General features: G+C 38.0%; 2 protein-coding genes across 2 annotated transcripts; one reads left to right on the top strand and one right to left on the bottom strand.

Moving 5' to 3' along the window:
• Positions 1-1,621: 1,621 nt before the first annotated feature.
• Positions 1,622-21,986, bottom strand: SERPINB7 (serpin family B member 7). Its single transcript, XM_053571598.1, has 8 exons — positions 21,921-21,986; positions 20,239-20,424; positions 13,705-13,758; positions 12,401-12,517; positions 9,176-9,293; positions 8,489-8,631; positions 5,129-5,275; positions 1,622-2,726 (listed from the first exon to the last, which is right to left on the bottom strand). The coding sequence occupies exons 2-8, from the start codon at positions 20,404-20,406 to the stop codon at positions 2,328-2,330; spliced, it is 1,146 nt and encodes a 381-aa protein (XP_053427573.1). The 5' UTR covers positions 20,407-20,424; positions 21,921-21,986; the 3' UTR covers positions 1,622-2,327.
• Positions 13,981-14,289, top strand: LOC128571829 (transmembrane protein 9B-like). The gene has a single exon (XM_053571599.1). It carries the CDS (start codon positions 14,071-14,073, stop codon positions 14,287-14,289), a length of 219 nt encoding a protein of 72 aa, XP_053427574.1. The 5' UTR covers positions 13,981-14,070.
• Positions 21,987-23,670: the final 1,684 nt, after the last annotated feature.

The following is a 23,670-nucleotide window of genomic DNA, read 5'->3' as shown; positions in this document are numbered from 1 at the left end:
TCATATTTATTCTAAACATCCTGAGCCCCCTGCCATATATCAAGTATCATCTCAGGGATGTGAAGAAGCAGAAACAAATCAGGCATGGATACTGATCCCCAGGGAGCATGAAGGTCAATGGTAAGAGAGGAGTGGCACAGCTGTTGCCTTTGCTCCTTTGAGCCTGACATTTATTGACAACATTCAACAGAAAAGATCAATGCTTGGACAAGTGCTCCAGTTTCAGAATCTGTTTCAAAGTTGTGAAATTTCCACCACACTAAGTTTAGATCATGGCTACATAGTGTAGCTTTTCCCTAAACGAGAAGGGGCCCTTAAACTTGAAGTGGACACATGGGCAGGACCCATCAACTGAAATTGCAAAGAAAATTTGTATTTACTTTCTTTACACTCCTATAGTCTAAATGTTGATGTCCCCCCGGTTTCATATGTTGTACCTAATCCCCAGAGCAATAATATTGCACCTAATCCCCAGTGCAATAATATTAAAAGGTGGGGCCTTTAAGAGGACTAGTCATGAGAACTCCGCCCTCAAGAGTGAAACAGGCTGAGCTGCCCTTTCTACCATGTCAGACCCAGGAAGATGCTGTATGAAGAAGAGTCTCTCACCAGACCCATAATCTTCTGGTGCCTTTATCTTAAACTTCCCATCCCCCAGAATTATGAGCAATACATTCCTGCTATTTATAAATTACCCAGTCTAAAGTACTTTGTTATAGAGGCCGGAATAGACTGAGGTATAGTATTTTTTTTTTCTTTTACAGACCTCATTTTCACTCTTTCTATTTCTTACTTTAAACACCACTGACTTTGAGTCCCACTGTAGCTAAACAGAAAACTCTGTCAGTAGGGGAAAGTATCCATGCTTGTGGACTGGGTGGACACTCACAAAACACAGGCTCCTGTCTCCCATTTCCTGAGGGAGATTTTATTTTTTACTGGTTATAAATGGAAATGGAAAAAATCATATCCTCCCCTCAAAACATACCACTGCATTCCAGTTAAATTCACTCCTTATAAAGGTCCCTGAAAGGTGTAATAGTTATTACGGGTATTACAGATTAGTGGATAAATTATTCTGCTCAAGAGATCTTTTCCATCTGTCAAATCATATCAAATTTACTCATTCACACCTTATTCATGGATTCCATATATTTGTTGAAAATCAAGTTATCTTTTAGGTCTAGTAGTAAGCACCACAATGCCACACAATAGACCACCCCTGATTCATAAGGTTCCCTCTCAGGTAAAAGTCTTCAATGATGAAAACATAGTTATAGTTATTGTTTATAAACTCCTAATTTCAGCATGGCCTACTGATTCTCAATTTATTTCTGATCTGTTTATAAATTACATATGACTTATTATAAATATTCACATATGCAAACAATTTTCCTCTGTGAATTTAAATCTTATTATTTATTAGCTTACCAGCCCATGTGTTTATAAAAGCAACTTTATGTGTAATAAATTAGCAACATTGGACCAGATGAGGTGTATTTCAAAAAGCACTCTTTCCTTTTACTTCTTGCTTGGCCTAGTAAATAAAGGAAGCACTAGTGGTCCCACAATTGCTCAGAGGAGAATAATCACATTGTACAGATATGTTGGGTTTCTTTATTCTGATAAAAAGAGAAAAAAAAAAGTAAACTACATAGCATATGAAATAAAATGCCATATATAACAACTGCCAACCATTAAAAGGTCTTTAATATTTGAAAAACTATGTACATACTTAGTAATATCAAGGAAAGGCCGAAAGATATCAATTTCAAATTATTAATGAAATATTTGGTCCCCACTCCCAAGTCCATATTTTTTTAGCACCTAGATTAGTTTAAAATTAAATGTGTGAAAGTAAACTCTAACATCTTCGTAGGTCAGCAATGAAAAGTTATCCTTCACCCTTATTTCTGGAAAGCAGCTGGGCTTAGTTCTAGATCATTTATAATGAAGCTAGAATATCTGTAATAACTGTAGAGATTCAAAAATATTCCAAGGGCTACTGCCTCTCCGTTCTCGTTGCCAGTGGACCACTCTCCACAACTAGATGGACCGTGGAGGAGAATGGTAGAAATGAAGATGTGTAGAAAGACAATGAAATCAGAAATGGGTCAGAAGAATGATGGTACAAACAGTAAGGACAGGGATCAGGACAGTTAGCCAGATGTCTGAGGAGGCTCAAGGCACCAAAATCACTTGCTGATCAATAAGGAGAAGAAATAAACTCAAAGGAAACACCACGTTTCCAATGAAACTCAGATCTATTCACTTGTGGCGGTTCTTCAATGTGGCAGGAACTACTCTAATGGAAATCAAGTGGATTTTCAGGGGCAAGAGACTTTGCCACTAAACAAGATGATGTCATCCTTCCTGATGACAAACAGGAATGGGTGGTCGGCTCGGAACACCGTGGACTCAGGGAGCTGCTTTTCCACGATGTTACTTCCTGTGGCAGCAGTAGCCTCGGTGCCGTCCTCTGTGACCTCTATGTACGACTTGTGCATTAGTTTTGATAAGTACAGGCGGCCTCCAGAAGCTAACCCAGAAAGATCAGCTCTGGACTCATCAAAGAGATCTTTCAGCCCTAAGGCTTTTAAGTCATGCTTGAGTTCATAATTTTTCTCTATCTTGAACTGAGGAAAATATACCTCAACATACTTAGAGGTCATTTTTCTTGGGTCGGTCCATTCCATTAGATTCCGAAAGGTCAGTTTGTTTTCAATCTGTAAAAATAATTAAAAGGTAATTTAGAAACATATGGCTAAGTAATGGAGGAAACAACAACCGCAAAGGCCTATGATTTTCCATAATCATCTCTTCTTGGATATTTGTATTTAAGCTATGAATGGGTCCTGGAAGGAGGTGTCTCAAAAAGGAAGAGGATTAACATGAATAGTTCAAGTGTTTTTAATAAATCACATGTTTAATTTGCTCTTCTCTGAGAAGGCATGACTTACTTCAGGGCAATTCCGTGTTCTGCCCATGTGTGAACAGTGGGCAAATATTCCTCATAGCCAAAGTGGAACAAGGGATAGGTAAAAGAATTTGGGACTCAGAAAGCATCAGAGAGAGAAAGGAGCTCAGTAATCACTTAAACCAGTGTTTCCTGACCATTTACCCATCACGAAAGAAAGAGAAAATGGTAATATTTGTACAACTTTCTGGAATAACAAAGGGAACCCCAGGTGGCCTGAGGCAAGGAGACCAGAGCTCAGTTCTGAGAGTCTGGATGATCAATACGTCCAGCACAGTCATGCACATTTGTCTGGGAGGCTTGGATCTAAGTCCACTGTCCTGTTCCACAGATGAGATAGCTGAAGCTCACCATGGCAGAGGGGATCAGCCTGGAGTACAAGGCAAGCAGCCTCAGCTACATAGCTAGGAGCCCACATCCCTCCAATGCCAATTGCTGCTCCCAAATCATTCACAAAGCGAATTCACCAATGCTTGACTTGACTATTGAGAATCGTCATATATTCTTCCAAATTTAGAATGAGATTTTCTTTATGATCATTGTAGAAACCTTACACATGTATAAGGACATTTCTTCTCAAATTCAGACTCACTGCAATCCTAATCAACTTTTCATCAATATCAAACTCATATTCTTGTCAAAGATTTACGTTTACATAAACAAATTTAGTCTAATTTGATTTTTCTGTGTGTTAATTATCCAGTTTGTGGCTATCTGTAATAACTTTTCACATAGAGTTGGATTTTTTTCCATTTACCCCACTAAGAGCTAACTTTCTCATTATCTGGTTACGTAGGATTATGTAGACATTTAGGATTATGTAGTATGTAGGTTTATACTAGTCACACCCAAATATTATTAGATAAATGTACTATATAAATATCTACTAAACAGATAATAAGTACAAGAAGAAATCTATCTTTTTCAGCTTGTTTTAGCTGGGCTACCTTTTATATTATAGATTAAGTTAAAATAATCAATGTGTGCTAAAATCTGATTGTGATGAAGATTATCGAGTGAGTTACTGATTTAATATGAGTATCAGTGTTTAATGTGGTCACACTTAAAATTCAACAGTGCTAATTTTATGATATTTCTCTTGCTTCTCCCATCAAAAAAGGATATGAAGATGAGAACCTAATGAATGAAAGTCAATGTAACACAGTCATCTTGGTTCATGTAGAAACTGTCTTTCCAAAGCTTTAACTAATGCCACTAAATAGAAGGAATCTCTATTTCTTTGTATTCTTTCTTCTTTCTAGTCTTTCTACCATAAACATTCATTCTTTTCCAAATCAAAATGAAATAAATATTTTAAAATGTAGTTGTGACTTTTTTAGGATAGCGGAAGTACATACATGTGCATGTACAAAACAACCACACACACACAAATATACATATTTTCCTACATGTGTTTATAAGACAAACTGACTAAGTTCCATGAGCCTCCTTTCTCTACCTCACCTGGTTGCTGTAAACATCACATGAGATTACATAAAGGAAGTTCAGAGCGTGTGGACTGACATGTATGTAGTAGGCTCTCCATGAACAGTGTCTATTAATCCTTTTGATTGGGAGATTGGCATAGGCCTTTGAGAATGGAGGTCCCAGACTCAATTACCCATGTTCAGGAGAAAAGAATCAAGATCTGCGATGCAGCAATGGCATCTGGCTCTCATAATCCTGCCCCTCGCACTCTGCTTGTTTGTCTCTGCCACAGTAGTCAGAGGGCAGTCCTACCCCCGGCTTCCCACTAGGGACACAGAAGCACAGGGAGACCAGACATTTGAATTCTCAAAGGCTCAGGACTCCACCATATCATGCCTGCTTGAAGATGATCTGTCAAAATGTCAATAACATACAGGACTGTTTTCATAGCCAAACACCAAGAAGGCCTAATCTCATGCCTTTTGAGCTCCGTAGCTGAGTTCTAAGAGGGTTTTACTTTAAGCTATTCAACTAAAATGATGCTAAACTGAGATAAGTCAAATAGATACTTATCTAAAAGGATATCTGACAAATAATTCCTTAAATATTTACCAAACAAATGAACAAGTGGGTACGTCCCTAGTCCCCCAGCAACCGGAAATCTTAAAGTTGGTGGATGAAAACACAATGAACAGCATCCTGCAAGTGACAGTAGTGACTTACTTGGAACACGTCATTCTCAGGCAGCAGGACATACATGCTTATGCCCCCACTGTATTTGAGCTGCAGGACCTGCATGGATGGGTCTTGAATGACAGACAGATTGAACCTCCGTTCTTGGTGCATCATGGCAACTGCTTTCCCAGGACACTGAGGGTCAAATCACAAAACTACGACTTACAATCCCACTTCATTTTACTCACTGACCAAGTACAGATAAGTATATTGTACTTAATCAGTATGTTTCTGCTCAGTTGATCCCATAGATTTTCCTGACGTATTGCTAATCGAAGTTGTACTGGTGCATGGCTCAGTGGTAAAAAGAAAGACTTAGAGTTTGTCTCCTTAAGTTCAACAGTGTGACCCTGGGTAAGTCACTTTACCTCCTATGCCTCCATTTCCTCATGTATATAATGAAATGACAATCATCCCTGCTTCATAACATTGTTGTGAATATTATTTGAATTAATATATGTAGAACTTTTAACATTGCCTTTTACTTAGTATTTTAACTGAAAATACCTATATTAAAATAAAAAACTAATGCTATAGATTTTTTTTTCTCTAACCTGAAATTAAATACAAAGTAGTAATACAGAAATTGTGCTATTTAAGGAGAGAGCTTGGAAAAAATTATTTTTAAAAATCCTGCAAGACATTTGGTACTGTCTCTCAAATTAACCAGAGCAAAATACAGTGGCTCTTTTCTTGAGAATACCATTTATGGATTTGAAGACACCATGGAGGTACAATGAACTGCCTCTTTCCTAAAGTTGATTTATAATCTGCAAACTTGGCAACGTTTCTATAATATCCCCTTTTAGGACACAAGATTCTACATGGGATGGACAAATAATTCTGTGTGCTTCTCCCTCTGGGAAGATTGCCCTTTGGGGCTTAGAGTCCAGTCCTTGGAAAAGGGTATACGTGGAGCATCCACCTGCCTGATGAGAAAGGCCAGCAGAATTGCACCTGGAACAAATTGGAGCTGGGATGTCACAGACAAGATGCCTCACTTCTATACAGGAAAGAACACACAGGAAAGGAACACACAGCCAGGTTATGCTGGAGATGTAATTTCACCAGTTTTTAATGTACAGGAGGTTATGCTGGAGATGTAATTTCACCAATTTTTAATGGACAGGAGCCAACACTGACATTAGCAAGCTAGACTCCATAACCTACTACATTATAAACTATACCTGTTATAATTATGCATATTATACAGGAAGAACATTTAAAACAATATTACTCTGTAGTAATACTTTTTAAAATAAAAACTTGGTTAGGAAAAAAAAATCCCTATAAATATAGGAGACATGAAGACTTTATGCTTTGTTTTCACTGTTTATAATGAGGCAAGCAATTCAATTTACAGTTGCCCACATCTACCCGGGCTAAAAATTTGACTCACAGGCACTCAAATTTTAGCACAAGCAATCCTGAATTACGAACATCTGACTTATGTACAACTCACACTTATAAACAGAGGCCATTACGGTAAGACCTCAAGTTATAAACATCCAACTGGCGGACAACTCGCACTGACAAATGGAGGATATTACAGGCAATAGGTAAATGTACCTGTTCCAACTTACATACGAATTCTATTTAAGAACAAACCTACAGAAACTCTCACTCATCACTAGGGGACTTCTCACACTACTTAACATGCTTTATCTTGCACTTACACAGAAAATAAAGCTTTGTCTGCACAAAAGAGCTGCATTTTATTAGGATTAATTATAGTTTATTATTTGTTCATATGCAATTTTCAAAATACTTTGGCCCCACCTTGTTATTCTCCCAGAGATGCCTCCATCATGACATTGCTCCATCCAGCTCCAACTTAGGACCTCCAATGTGGACACAGGGCATGGCTGGCCTGTAGTTCCTGCAGGCCACCTAATGTGCATCCTCGTCCCAGTTCTACTCTGCACTAACGTGTCCCTCCCAAAGAGTGACCATGCCTGCAGACATGGCGCCCTAGATGGCCCTCTGTTCTCACCTCCTGACTCATTCAGAGCTCTTTAACAGCTGTCAGCTCTCAGCACTCCCACATGTGGGAAAATGAGAAAGAATATTTCAATAGATGAAAAATACCACTTGTAAAAACAAAACTAAATTTTAAAATAAAATCTACCTTTCTCTGCCTCAGCATAAAAGACTGCATGATTGAAAAGAATTTTATACGTATATCATGGAATATTATTCAACCATTAAATATATTTTAAGAAATATCAATTTCTAGGACACTTTTGGCTGCATTTCATAATGTGCATTACAGAAACAATTGCCTTATAAAGCAAGTGACCATAGGGTATTGGTCATTTACATTTTTTGTATTAACCTGGATTGAGTTGGAACATATTCTTCTTAGTAAAGCATCATAAGAAAGGAGAAGCAAGAATAAAATGTGCTCAATGTACTCAATATGAAGGCAGTTGATGATCTAATACAAGGTTGGGGGTAGGAGGGATCAGGGAGAAGGGAGAAGGGCAGGGGATGGAAGGTCCTGGTGTATGACACACCTCTTGGGGGCAGGGCACAATTACAAAGGGGACTTTACCTAACAAATGCAATCAGTGTAACCTAAGTCTTTGTACCCTCAATGAATCCTAAACAATAAAAAAAAAAAAAAGAATTTTAGATATCAACTAACTGAGTCCCTTTATGTTACATGTGAGGAGGGAGGGGTCCACAGTGGTTAATTTAATATGCTTGAGACAAAGCAGCTTCCGTGAAGCAAGGCAAAGTCCCCAGTGCTGTATTTCTGCTGCCAAGGCTTTTAATACTTGTACTCTAAGATTACTATGTACAAATTGTGAAATATACAAAAATATGAAGATGTTTTATGAAGGTTGGTAATAAGATGTTTTAGGTCAAAAACAGAACTAAATGAAGAAATAGATATCATTTCTGCTTGGAAATGCATAACTTTACTAAACAAAACTTTTCCTTGCAAAAGGAAATATATCCTTGCTTTGAACTCAGGAAAATCACTGATGGTTAATTAAAAACCCCACAGTTAAAATCATGAAAAATAAAAGGTACACTTTTGTCATATTCTCTTCTTACAGGCCTCCAACTAACATACCTTAAAATACATTCAATATTTCTTTCAATTTTGAATATATTTTAAGAAACATCAATTTCTGGGACACCTTTGGTTGCTTTTCATAAAGTGCATTACAGAAAGAGATGCCTTATAAAGCGCGGATCATACAGTATTGGTGATGCAGAAGGAAAAAAATGGGCAAAGAAATGGTGAACCCAGAAATTACCCATGTAAATATGATTTCCTGAAAAGGAATGCTACTGAAGAAAAATAACCCTAAAATAAATAGGAGATTTACAAGATACCTTGGGAGACTTGAAACGGCAATTTATGGTGTCACTCTTGGTGAAGGCTGACTCCCACTTGCCCTTGAAGTACACAGCGTTCACTAGCACCATGACAGAAGATGAGCTTATGCTCCCTTCATTAAACACATTCTTGATTTTGCCTTTTGAAAAGTAAATTGAGGAAAATAATGTTAATTTTTCATGTAAATTTAGAAAGTAGTTTTAAAGACTATTACTAGATATGAAGTCTTTTCTTATCACATAATAATTACAAAACTAACAAGGATATTATTAGTAACCTACAACCAAGTAATGTTTTTAAACCCTTTAGGTGCAATATTTGGTTTAAGTTTAATCCTCAGAATCCCTGTGAGGTAGGCACTATTATTGTTTCCATTTCCTGTTTAGGACTCTAAGGCACAGATTCTCTGAGACAGAAAGATTACCTAACTTGTACAAAGTCACACAATAAGAGAATGATGACAATAGGACTCCAGCCCATAAAGACACTCCTCAGAGCACCTGCTCACAGGCACCAAACCATCATTCCTGAGTCCACTGGCTACCTCTGGTAACTATAGCTTAACTCCAACCATTTGAAAGGGTTAATGAGATTTTAGTTAACTTTCCGCTTTAAAGCTAACAGCTGTCAATATTCACAATATAACCAAGAGATCTTGCAGAAAAATGGGGTGTTGCACTCACCATGTGTTTCCTTTGCAATCCATTCATTTATTTTATTTCTGGTGTCTTCTAAATCATTTGTAAAGTCAACTCGTTTCACATTGGCATTGTATAATTTTTGAGCACACTCAATATAGTTCTATAAATGAGAATACAGGCCTGCATTTACAAATCACTACCAACTAAGCAACTAAGAAATATATTTTTGAACTGTTTGTGCATTTCCACTGCTTTATGCCAAGACTCAACCCACCTGGAAATATGAAAATATCCCTGGAAGGGAACCTGGTGAACTTGAAATTGAATTTGGACAGCAAACAACATTGTTTTAATAAATTAAATTGGAATGGACTGGGGGAGACTAAAGCCCACTCCCTTCCTTCACTGTGGCTTTCTCATCATAAATACACACATCTCCCATGCATGGTTACCCGATTCCTGCTCAAAATCTTCAAAGCCCAAGCCTTTGAACCTCGCCCACAAGTCTCTGCTGATCTGTACCCCGTTACCTCCTTTCTAGCCACCTTTCTCTTCCTGCTCTGCTCTCGCCCATACCCAATTTCTTACAGTTTCTCACAAATGCCACTGGTCTTCTCTCACTTGAGGTCTTTGGACAACATTGAAGGAAAGAAGGGAAAGGATTAGGACACAAGTGGGCTGGGCTAGAGATCCTCCCTGATGGCCTTTGTTTTCTTTGTTAAGGAGAACACAAGCCTTTTAGCCAAACTGGGGATGATATTAGGGGAGTGTTGAGAAATTGAGAGAAGCAGGGAGGCTTTCACTAAGTATTATGAGAAATCAAGAAAGAGAAATTAAGAGAAATTACTAGGGACAAAAGGATGAATGCGGGGAACAACAAAGAGTCTAGCTGGGTTGGGAGACCATGATGTCATTGGTAACTCTGTGCTTTTAGGATTTCCACAAGTATCACTTAATAGCCCAAGAACTATTGCTGAAAAATCTGCATAGATCCAGATTTGGAGCTTTGCTGGGGAAGGAGAATACTGATAAAAGAGTGATTAAGGAATGAATCTGTGGTTTATTTGGTATGAAGCTAGGGAGAGAGCTGATACAATCAGAGAAAATGGAGAGGTAGCAAGGATGAATAACTCAACACAGCTGAAGAACAGGTAGAGCGGGAGGGAAAGAATGAAAGGCATGGGATATAGACACAGAATGAGGAGTTGTGGATTTCAGAAATGAAATAGTACCAAGTGTTGATGAGTTTCAGTGTGTGATTTGGGTATCAGTGCCTAAAACAGAGTGGAGAGAGGGGTCAGGAAACCATGAGGAGCCAAGTGGGGTGGGTCACACGGGAACACTGAAGTTACCCAAATTAAATAGTGGCAGAATTTGGAAGAATACAGAATAACATTTACATATGTCTGACCTGAGGCATATTTAGCACAGATTGGGAGAGGAGGGAAAGCAAGATATCAACAATGGTGTCTGGGTCTCTTCTCGTATGTTTTGTAAAGACGATGATTGTTATCATAACCATCAATTCCAATGGACTCGATCATATTCAAATAAGAATGAAAAGAACATTATAAAACAAAATATAAAGAGCATGACTTTATCTAGCTTTGTGGTGATCTACCTAAAAATTTATAATCCTTTCCATTGATAAACAAAAGTAATTTTTAGAATAGCTAACTATATTTGTAAATATTGGAGAGGGAGAAAAAAGGGCAGTGTCTCTCATTTTCCATATTTTTGATAAAATCTGGTTCTTACTGCGTGTCTGGCTGCAATGCCTTTCATAACACCCAGAGGGCCAGGTAAAGAGAACAGGAAGTTGGCCGTGAATGGTAACACAGTAGACAGATCTGTTTAACAGAATCCGCAGTCGTTCGGGTGCATGGCAGTTGTGTGGGAACAGAGAAACCAAACATGAGGCTGAACATAGAGGGGACCCCTGTCAAGCTTGTGTAGGATTCTTTTGAAAAGATTCACAAATAAAAAGTTGCCTAATGCTTCATAATTGGCAGGCTACCAAGCAAAGGATTTGGTGTGGAAGGAGCAAAGAATTCAGTGGGTGGCAGACAGAGGGAATAATAGTGACAGAGGTGGAAGATGGAAGCTGACAATAGATGCGACTGCAGATGACACCAGACATGTCACTGGGGTGAAGTTGTATAGTTATTTTTGGAGTAGAGAATTAAAAAGGTAGAGAAAACATGCCCAGGGAAACTTGGTCACTGTCTTTTTGAATGGCATTAGCTGGGTAAGAAACTTCTGATCGTCATAGTAATGTTGGTTCCAAAGCACAGGGTGAGCACGGTAGGATGTGGATTGCATTCTGGGCCCAGTGTCTCCTCAGGCAGGCGGGATTCTATGATGAGTGCCTTGATAACACACATACCATCCAGAAATGCTAAACATTAGACTTCTGATTTCAAATGAACCTATTTTCCACCTCCATGGAGTGTAAGCCTCTCTGCCAATGGCTAGCCCTATCTGGCGTGCCTCCCACCAGGATCTCTTTTATAAATAAGCAACCTTCCTGGAAAGATAAGTAAGCAATTGCTACAACAAGAAATGAAAAGAGTGGCTGAGAAGAAGAATGAAAAGAGAGAACTGACACTGTGATTCAAAACTGTCCCAGGACCTTGGTGTGTGTTACACTTTATGGGGGCAAGACATGATTGCAAGAGGGACTTTACCTAACAATTGCAATCGGTGTAACCTGGCTTATTGTACCCTCAATGAATCCCCAACAATAAAAAAAAAAAAAAAAAAAACAAATACAACATTCAAAAAAAAAAAAAAATGAAACTACTTGGGCAGTACCTATGGCTCAAAGGTGTAGGGCGTTGGTCCCATATGCTGGAGGTGGTGGGTTCAAACCCAGCCCCGGCCAAAAACCACAAATAAATAAATAAAAACTGTCCCAGGAGCCCAAAAACTCAGAGGAATCAGGATAGACTGCCCTGGACACCCCTTACAGGGCTGGTTGGTTCTTGTCCCAGTGTAGCTCAACATCAGTGCCAATGGACACACTGTCTTGTGTTTTGTTGCTGGTCAGTCTGGTGACCCTGAATATATGGATTAGTTGAGGGAAAAGCTGAACTTTAAAAACAGTGATGATATAAAGATGGAACATAATGATGTTCCCAAAATTAGAAGCAACAAGGAAAAGGAAATCACCTTTGTATGGTTTGGTGAAAAGGAGCAAGCCCTTATTCAGAAGATAGATTAAACAAGATTTAGGTCCAGAGTGGAACTAACCTAACACAGGCTTACCTTGTGGAAGTCATAAATTTTTTCCACAAAGAGACCGTTGACAATGCTGAGATCATAATCTTTGTGGGATGTGTTTATATCGGAAAGAACTCTTTTCAGTTGAGACTGGAATTCTGGCTGTTATTGAAAAGACGTATAAAAATTCATTCTTAGTTTTCAGAGATCTGCATAATCTTATTTACACATGAAATAAAACATGTATCATAAAAATTAAAATCTAATGAGCTATAAAAGCAGCAAACAGGGCCACATACATTTACAGTGTCTTATCCTTTCTCATAATAGTGTCTCTGGTCGGATTATAGAATTCACTTAAGAAATTAATAGCCTTAGAATAAAATTGTTAACCGAATATAATGAATTTGTATATGTGTTCTAAATAATTATTTTTATAATATAAGTTGTTGTGAATATCAAAATACAAAGGAAAAAACATTTAGTTCTACACTATCTTGCCAAAATCTGTCCAATACATAAGTAAAATATTAAGTTTATACTTAACAAGTAAATTGACAAAAATTTATTTGCACATATGGGAGCTGGAACATATTCTTCTTAGCAAAGTATCTCAAGAATGGAAGAAAAAGTGTCCAATGTACTCAGCTCTACTATGAAACTAATTTATAGCTTTCATATGAAGCTATAACCCAATTATAGCCCAAGAATATGGGGAAAGGAGAAAGGAAGGGGAGGGAGGAGGGTGGATGGGTGGAGGGAGGGTGATTGGTGGGACCACACCTACGGTGCATCTTACAAGGGTATATGTGAAACTTACTAAATGTGGAATATAAATGTTTTAACACAATAACTAAGAAAATGCCAGGAAGGCTATGTTAACCAGTGTGATGAAGATATTTCAAATTGTATATAACATAAGTGCATGGTACCCCATGATTCCATTAATGTACACAGCTATGATTTAATAAAAAATAAAAATAAATAAAATTTATTTGCACATATAGAAGTAAAACTCAACAGAAATCAAATGGAAGGAAGGAGGGGATAGAATAAATTCCCACCTAATGAGTGCAATGCACATATTCTGGGTGAAGAACACACTTGTAACATGGAGGCAAAATGTACAAGTGAAAATTATGTGACCAAAAAAGTGCAATACTCTAAAAGAAAAAATAAATTAAAAAAAAATTGTATTTGAAATATCCATAATCTAGAGATCTAAAAACAGCTTTTTAGGGAAGGGAGCTTTAAAAATGCAGAGAACATATTTAAATATAATCAAGGTACAATAATTTTTTTAATTGAGTCTCACATTCTCTTTTTCTAAAATAACATACCATCTTTACCTGACTGTTGGAAGAATTTCCATGTCCCGAGGCACCACCATTCCAGTGAAGCAGCTGCGAACAGGAAATAAGGAAAGCAGTTATCAGAATGGGAGGTTACCAGAGCACAGTTGGCAAGAGGTTTTAAAAATTAAAGTATTTCTTTCCCAGCTGCAGGCTGGTCCAAGGGGAGGCCACACCCACAAGGGCAGCTCACAGAGACTGTCAGAAACCCAGCGGGAGTCATGTGCAGGAGGCGCGTGGCGACAGAATTTCGAGGATGTCCGGTGTAAATGTATCTGTCCTCCCTATAAGGAAAATTCTGGGCATATTTATAATAAGAACATATCCCAGAAAGATTGCGATTGCCTTCATGTGGTGGATCCCATGCCTGTGCGAGGGCCTGATGTAGAAGCATATTGTCTACCCTGTGAGTGGAAATATGAGGAACGAAGCTCTGTGACAATCAAGGATCACCAGCCTTTTGCAAATGCCCACAATGTGCTGGCCCGTTCCTGCAGTCGTGCCAATGTGCTGAACAAGGTTAAGTACGCCCAGCAGTGCTGGAAACTTCAAGTTCAAGAACAGAGAAAAATCTGTCTTTGACCGACATATTGTCCTCAGCTAATTAGGAATCAAATTCAAGGTGACTGGAAAGAAACAAGGCAGACAACTGGAAAAAAATTAACTGAGTTTTCTTGAGTTTTGTTTTAATACCCTGTTGATTTTACCAACCATTACTGGAAGAATCAAAACTGGAAGCAAAAAAATGTGCTTGGTGGTTTTTTTCTTGTTAACATATTAATAGGGACATTTTTTGAAAGCACACAGCTCAATATCAGCCAATAAACCTTTTCCTATTTGTGACTTTTACTAATAAAAATAAATTTACCTGTAAAAAAAAATAAAAATAAAAAAATAAAGTATTTCTTTCCCAATGAATTTGCCTAACTGCCATTCCAAGTTTGCTAGCGTCCTAGAGTGGCTTTGCCTCATGACTCCAAATGAACGTCAATGGGCTGCAAAGGAAAGAAACATGTGGTAGCTTTAATATTTGTTCATTCTCTTTGTTTTCTATGTCCTGGTCTCTCTGAGTTTCACTAGGATTTGGAAATTCGTGTCAATTTACCTAAATGCAATTGTGACATTGCTTCTAACTAAAATATGCTCAAATGATCTAGTACAAGGGGTGGGGTAGGGGACTGAGGGGTCTAGCAGAGGGGAGGAAGGAAAGGGATGAGGGTCACGGTGTCTGGCACACCTCTTGGGAGCAGGACACAATTATAAGAGGGACTTTACCTAACAACCACAATCAGCGTAACCTAATTCTGTATACCCTCAATAAATCCCAAAGAATAAAAATAAAATAAAATAAGCTTGTCTGGTATTCCCACACTGCCTCAGTGCACACTCCTCCTAAGTTAAAACTGAATAGAAAGAGTATTTGGGCAGCTGAGCTCTATAGTAGTCAGAAATGGGACCGTGATCCTCACTACCACAATGTAACTCAAAGTACTAATGACACATACTTATACTGTTTTGTGGCGTATGGAGCAAATAAGCCTCTTTTTGAAACAACCTAGCAGCTACAATTTTAACATTTGGAACCAATACAAATTGGGTTATCAATTCCTGGGTTCACATAATACTCCTTTACATTTTTACTTATCAGATTTTTCCTTTGTTTATCTTTTTTGTAATTATGGAGTCATGGAAGCCATCGTCATTTCCTACCAATAATTAGTCCTGAATCTCTTGAAGTTTTATTTTATATAGAAAAGCATTAAGTTTTAGTTAAGTTATATGGGTCTTAAAACACTGTTATCACCACCATTTGAACACATCCAAGCTTTCCCTCTTCCTGACCCTCCTCCAAATATTATAGGGTTCCCTAGTTTCCAAGTGATTAATGATACAAAATTCATAATTATTTGAATATATGCCTTATTGCGCCCAATACGTTTATCTGAGCACAGAAACTCAGGCTTTCCCTGACATGTCTTTTATATTCATTATAACTACACATTGTCTCGTTTCATTCAGGTAGTTCTTCATGTTGAGCAAATTTAAAAACTACATTTTGTGTATTAGGCATCAATTTGATTAGAAAAAGACTGTATTAGTCAGACAAAGGATTTCCTCATAGCGATATGTATGTAACAGTCACAAAACACTTTCCCCTTTCCCAAAGCTGACTTTTGTTTTTTTTTTTTTTTTTTTTTTTTGCAGTTTTTGGCCAGGGCTGGGTTTGAGCTCACCACCTCCGGCATATGGGGCTCCCAAAATGAAAAGGAAAAATTGCAAATGGAAGTCATCCCTGTCAATCATCTTAGTATAAGAAGATGAGGGAAAGTCGCAGGGCCACTCATGTCCACTGACCTTGAACTTGGGTGGTACCTTGTACCTTTTTTTCCTAAAATGAGGTATTGGGGTGAGGGGGGCAGATCTCTGGTCTTTGAAATGGTTCAGTGGGAAAAGTTGAATATCTATATAATGTTGCCTTGGTTAAAATACAAATAGCCTTATACATTTATGTAAGTATAAATTATAAAATTTACTTTGAGATCCGCTCTTCAGAGTTTTAAACCTTTCACTCACTACAGTCATGCCTCACTTAATGACGAAGATACCTTCTGAGAACTATGTTGTCATGCGATTTCATCATTGTGTGACCATCGCAGAGTGCACCTTCACTAATCTAACTGGTATAACCTACTGCACACCTAGACTCTTTGTGTGGCTACAGCCTAGACACTCAGAGGAAAAACTGGTACAGGATGTTAGGTACTGAATGCTGTAGTCAGTTGTAACACAGAGGTAAATATTTATGTACTTAAATGTATCTAAACATAGAAAATGTACAGTAAAAATACCTTATAAAAGATAAAAATGATACACCTGTATCAGGAACTTAACATGAATGGCATTTTCAAGATCAGAAGTTGTTCTGAGGGTATGGCGCCTATGGCTCAAGGAGTTGGGTGCCAGCCCCATTCACTGGAGGTGGAGGGTTCAAATCCGACCCCGGCCAAAAACTGAAAAAAAAAAAAAAGTGGGGGGGAAGGGGTGGCACCTGTGGCTCAATGAGTAGGGCACTGGCCTCATATACCAGGGGTGGAGGGTTCAAACCCGGCCCTGGCCAAAACTGCAAAAATTAAAAAAAGAAGAAGTTGCTCTGCATCAGCAAGTGAGTGGTGAATGAATGTGAAGGCTGAGGACATTACTGTACCCTGCTGTAGACTCCATAAACATTGCAGTCATTTAGACTGCACTAAATTCATTTAAAAAAAAAAAAAGGCTTTCTTTCTTCAATGGTAAATTAACATTTACCATTGAATTTATGATAAATGTCATTACAATTTATTTACTTTATAAACTTTTTCATTTTTTAAATTTTTTGACTCTTGTTTTTCTTTATATCCTTATGCCACAAACTTTTTATTAATTATTTCTTTTATTTTTTGAGCTTGTTAAAAACGGAGAATCAAACACTCAAACACTTTTACTTTTTTATACTTAAAATAATACACTCTAAAATAATAATAAAAAGCATAGCATTGTAAATAAACTAGTAACATAGTCATGTATTATCATCATCAAGCGTTACACACTGTACATAATTGTAAGTGCTATACTTTTATATAACTGGCAGTGCGGTAGGTTGGCTGACACCAGCATCACCACAAACATCTGAGTAATGCATTGTGCTACGGTGTTATGACGGCTGCCGCTACACAATAGAATATTTCAGCTCCATTGTAATCTTATGGAACTATTGTTGTATACGTGGTCTGTTATGATTCCAAAGTGTGGTTATGTGACGATACCTTATAAAAAAAGAGCCTAGTAATTAATGTGGAGCTAGCAAGGAGAAAAGGATCTCCCTGTTTCTTTGGCCAAAATTTATTCTAAGGCAGACTGTAACTTCTTCAACTTCCTAAAGTTCTCTTTTTTTAAAAAGTCCTTAAGCCACCATTGGATAGACTTTTATTTAGGAATATTTGGATTGAGAGAAATATAAAATACCATGATAAGGTGTCAAGATTCAAACATGCTAATATCTATTCTGAGTTAACTCTTGTGGCACCCAGACACTATTATCAAAATTATATAAACATAGAGGAGGAATTCTTTTTTAATTTTTTGAATATCCTTTTAAGAAGTATAGTAATATCTAACATTATTCACTGATCATTAATAATATTATTCCATTTTTATATTAATTTGTTTCATTTTTCTCATATAGGACTCTAAAACGCTCCAAAATCTGAAATTTATGGAGCACCAACATGGCTGTGTAAACTGAAAATTCTACACCTGACCTCATAAGATAATTCAAAACTTTGTTTCATGCACACATTATTAAACGTATATAATCACCTTCATGCGATGTGTATATGAAACATAAATGAATTTCATGTGTAGGCTTTGGTCCCACCCCTAAGATATTTCATTATGTACATGCAAATATTCCAAAATTTGAAAAACTCCAAAATTTGAAATAGAAAAATTCCAAAAAATACTCTTGGTCCCAAGCATTCTGGATAAGGCATATCCAAACTGTAGTAAATATGTATGTGTAAGAAGTGTTAAGTGAAACTCCAAAAGCTTATTTATCACAATTCTGTCTCTTCCTACTTTTCCTATCTAGTTCCTTGGTGTTCCTATCTAAAATATTCAGAGTTCTATATTTTCATATTCTCTCATGTCCTTATGTAGGAAAATCTGATAACTGACAACAACGAGGGAAAAATCACAGGTCTAGACCATGTACACAATTTCAGGATGTTAGGATTAAGGTAAAAAGAGGCTAAAACATCTGCATCCCCTTGAACGTCTACCTGTGTATTCACACCAAATTATAAAGCTAGTATTTCTTCTTACAAAGTAGTAAAATAAGTAATAGGATGATTATTTTTAAATGTTCCTGGTAAAACCCAATTGTGTTTTCAAAAAATTCGGACTTGTACAAATTTGAAATGAAGTTATAATCAAAACACATGATTTAGGATAAATATATACATAGCATGATATGTTTCAATGGAAATGTTATAAAAGAGATACAAAAGGTTGTGTTAAGTCCCCCTCCAAAAAACCCGGGAAAATATTTTTTTAACTTGTATATTAGAACAAGAAAGAACAGTGATATTGGAGATAAATGAAAAAAATATGAGCCTGCACACATGACCTTGTAAGAAAATGTACTTTCCAGCTCTTTCACTCAAATGGCCAGCAGTCTCCATGGTGCTTCAGCTGCACTGAATCTCAAGTTCATGGAATCTTGACTTTAATACAGCACCTGAGCCAGGGCTCCATAAAAAAACAGCTGAGCCTTTCTCGGGGCCAAGATATGTCAGGACAAGCCCAGACTATCTTGTCAGAAACCAAATGGAAGGACTGTTTACATAGAACAGGTTAAAGGGATTTCAGTTGGCCCACCTGGGATAATGTGAGCATCAACAAGACAAAAGACCGTAGGTTCATGGTCATACTTAAAGGAGATATAGAGATGAAAGCCACAAATTGTGATGGCTTCAAGGCAGTTCTCAACTGGAGATTGATTTTGCTTCCTGGGGATTTCTTTGGAAATATCTGAAGCTGTTTTGGTTCTCCTGACCAAGGACAGGTGTACTGCCAGCATCTAGTGGGGAGAGGCCCTAGATGCTGCTGAACTTGGACGATGCACAGGACAGCTCATTGCAACAAAGAATTATCCAGCCCTAAATGACAATAGTGCCAAAGCTGAGCAACCTTGCTTTCAAAGAAGATCACCCTGAGTTTGAATCAGAGAACTATCATCTACCAGCACATAGTTAACTTGGTAACCCCCCCTCCCCCATAAAATAAAGACCTGGTATCCCACCTGCTATTGAGCTCCTGAACTTCAACAGCAATTTCTGGAGAAAAGAGAGGGAAACTTTGACTGCTTAACTTCCCAGGACAGACTGTTCAGAGCTGTGTGCACAGTAACATGCACTTTCTGAAGGTGGTGGTGGTGACAATGCGATGGCCCTTCAGGTAGGCTGCTATTACCTGGAATGTACTATTAAGTCGTGTGTGCCCAGCTAACCAGTGTTTAAATTAGGACGTCACCAGAATCTCTTTCTAGCTCTCCTATCTCATCCTTATCTACTCAGGCAGTGGTTCTCAAACTTTAGCGTGGACTCCGACAACTTGTTAAAACCCGGGTTGTTGGGCCCCACGCCCACAGTTTCTTATTCAATACGTCTGGTGTGAGGCCCAAGCGTTTGCATTTCTGACAAGTTCTCCAGGTGACAGTGATGTTCCTGGTCTGAGAAACACACCTGAAGAGCCACTGTCCCAAGGAAAAGAATCAAAGTTGTTCTTGGAATATTCTGCCACCTCCTGGCTCATAAACAAGTGTTGCGAGCTGTGTGCTCTCCCCACACATGAAGAGGGGCTCATGGAAGTGTGTGAAGATGTGACTCCTTGTGCCCTTGTGATGCCCTCCATTGACGTGGGGAACATCGCATGAAATACTCCCTTGGGGAAAACAATTTGCCGTGATGGTTAATTGCAAGTGGCGAGACCAACCTTATCAATCTGAGTAGCACAGTCACCTCGAGCACCCAAACGGACCAGGGCCAGCGCAGTGAAGAGGCTCAGAGAGGAAAAGAACATATTTCCATTTCCTTGATTGTTATCCATCTCTCTGAACAAGTTGAAGCAAAATTCTGCATTTGCTGCAGCAAGGGAGACCATGGTGAAATAGGGTGCAGCCTGGAGAATGGGGAGAAAATGAATTAAGCTCACAGTACATTTTCTGTAAATATTTGGGGTTTATACTCATTCACTTTTTTTTTTAAATTTAAAGCTTTGTTTCTTCAGCCTTGGTTATAATTATAAAATACCTTATAAGAAAAAGAAGAAAGTTCCTTTGACCCAGCATCCTTGTGACTAACATTCTAAAACTAACTCTTTTTTTTTTTTATTGTTAAATCATAGCTGTGTACATTAGTGCAATCAAGGGGTACAATGTGCTGGGTTTCATATACAATCTGAAATATTCTCATCAAAGTGTTCAATGTAGCCTTCATGGCATTTTCTTAGTTATTGTACATAGACATTTGTATTCTGCCTTTAGTAAGTTTCGCCTGTACCCATTCTAAGATGCACCTTAGGTGTGGCCTCACCCATTACCCTCCCTCCACCTAACCTCCCCCCTCCCTTCCCCTTCCTTGGCCCTTTCCTCATAGTCTTGTGCTATAGTTGGGTTATAGCCTTCATGTGAAAGCTATAATTTAGCTTCATAGTAGGGCTGAGTACATTGGATACTTTTTCTTCCATTCCTGAGATACTTTGCTAAGAAGAATATGTTCCAGCTCCATCCATGTAAACATGAAAGAGGTAAAGTCTCCATCTTTCTTTAAGGCTGCATAGTATTCCATGGTATACATGTACCACAATTTGCTAGTCCATTCGTGGGACAATGGGCACTTGGGCTTCTTCCATTACTTAGCGATTATGAATTGGGCTGCAATAAACATTCTGGTACATATGTTTTTGTTATATTGTGATTTTTGGTCTTTTGGGTATAAACCTAGTAAAGGAGTTGTAGGATCGAATGGCAGGTCTATTTTTAGGTCTCTAAGTATTCTCCAAACATCCTTCCAGAAGGAACGTATTAGTGTGCAAATATTATGATAGGTTCATTTTTCTCACATTGATATTCTTTAGTGAGACATTTCACCTATGCTGTCATGTTCATACCCACATCACACTCCTGATTCTCCCTGGCATGGCATTTGTAACCTCAGCGACCTCTAAGTGGTCTTTATTTTCATGTCCTAAGAGGGAACATCTATGGGGCTTAGTATTTCTCCAATTAACCCTGATTTCTTAACTGAAAGAGAGCAAACGTGTTTTTGAAAGTAAATTTTACAATGCTAGACAGTCTATTCAAGGAATTCTAGCCGTTACTTTCTGAACCATCTGTAATTCAGGAAATGTTAAAATTTTGAGGTTTATGGCTTTTATACACACTCTTAAGGAAATCATATATTCTACTTTTTAGGGATCATCCTAATTCCAAATATTATTAATCCTTGGTCCTTATAAGTGTATTTATTCTTTTAAGACCATATTTTAAAGCCAGGCATAGTGGCTCACACCCATAACCTAGCACTTTGGGAGGTCAAGATAAGCCTGAGCAACATAGCAAGACCCCATCTGTACAAAAAAATAGAAAAATATTAGCCAGGCATGGTGGTACACACCTGTAGTCCCAGATACTTGGGAGGCTGAGACAGGAGGAGTGCTGGAAACCAGGAGTGTGAGGTTACAGTGAGCTTTGATGACACCACTGCACTCTAGCCCAGGTAACAACGAGAGACCCTGTCTCAAAAAAAGAAAGAAAATGACCATTGTCTGATTGTTTTTAGAATGCAAAATGTGATTACCGTAATATGTATCATAAACATGCACAGGACTTCCTAACACATAGGTCTGCTGCTTGCTGGAGAATCTAGCATACAGTAGCAAATTTAGAATTGACGTAAAACTGAGATTACCTTCAAATGCTTTCGTTTCTGAAATATACAGAGCTGCTACTGCCACAGAATCTGTCAAAGATCTGCTTTTTTATTTCTCTTCAGACTTCCTCCACAATTCAAACTAAACTTAAAACCACCGTTGGGGTTGTCCCAGATTGAATGAATTTACATGAGTTCTCCAAATTATTTCTCTTAAATATTCTGAGATATTACATACGATGGTGTGGCAGGTGCCAAGAGTCGTGAACCTTCAGGAAACCCAGTCCTAGTTCCAAACCTTTTACTGCTGAGAATCTTTCATTTCTCAGAGATTCTCAGTTCCCTCTTGCTCAGGGAGACAATCCATTGACATCATAGTGATTCCCAACAGAAAACCATGCCTCCTTCTACCTTTCACCCATACAAGGAGCACATCATGCTTTGAGGGCCTGGAGGGGTGCCGTGTTGTGAAGAAGAGGGTCACAAGGAGGGAGAGACATGTCATCTGAAAAGGAAGGCTGTAAAATGGCCACTGCATTGACTTTGTTGCAGTCACAAATCCTTAATGCCTTTTAAAATTACACATGAGATTAAAAGTAAGTTTTTCCATTAGTATTCTACGAAATGGGAGCTTGAGTTTTAAAAAGTGAAGGCACAATAATTCTAGTATGATGCCTGACTCACAGCAGGTGTTCAATGAACTGACGCTGCCACATTTCCTGTCCTCCCTATAATGGTAATAACTTGTTCTGTCCTAAAAGACAACAGACTCAGAATTTCCAAAAAAATTTGTTCTTGAAGAATCCATATTCTGCACCTAAACCCAGGGAACAGCGCTGAGGCATAAGGCCACAAGCAGACTGGTTGTAGGGGTCAAATGCAGCTATTTGTAATTCACTGTTAGTCCCATTACTTGGTTACACCTGGGGACATATGGAGAGGCAATCTTTCTCACCCCTCATACCCTTTACTCCAAGACAAAATCTGTGTTCTTTTAAAAGTTATCCAGAGAAATATTGATTTTATGGCTAATCCAAGTAATCCAGGGTTAAGAGCAATGGCAGAGAAATCATACTACATTAAAAAACCATTACAGAAAAATGTGAGCCAAGACATTCCTAGACTATTATAAATTGTCAAGCCATTGCTTTAAAAATGATAGATGATACTAAATTGTATATCCTCAAACACCCTTGTACAGACAAGTTCATGTATGTTGAAAGTAAACACCAAAAAGTATTTTCTAGTTCACATAATTGTTGGTGTGATCTTCTTTTACGCAGGTGCACTATAGATTTCAGGAAGGAAAGCAAGTTTGTTCCTCTTCTTAAATAGTGTCTGAATCTCTTTGGCAAATAGACAATATTTAAAGCTGAATTGATAGTTTTACACCCCAAGTTTTCCTTGGGTAGCTGATGAATAAAAATTATCACAGAACAAAATCTGATTTTCCTTTCTCCTATAAAGACTTTCACAGCAACTTAACAATAAATAA

This window comes from Nycticebus coucang, chromosome 19 (assembly GCF_027406575.1).
Source record: "Nycticebus coucang isolate mNycCou1 chromosome 19, mNycCou1.pri, whole genome shotgun sequence".
Lineage (NCBI taxonomy): Eukaryota > Metazoa > Chordata > Mammalia > Primates > Lorisidae > Nycticebus > Nycticebus coucang.
Note: the sequence above shows the minus strand (reverse complement) of the source record. Positions and strands in the feature narration are given on the sequence as shown.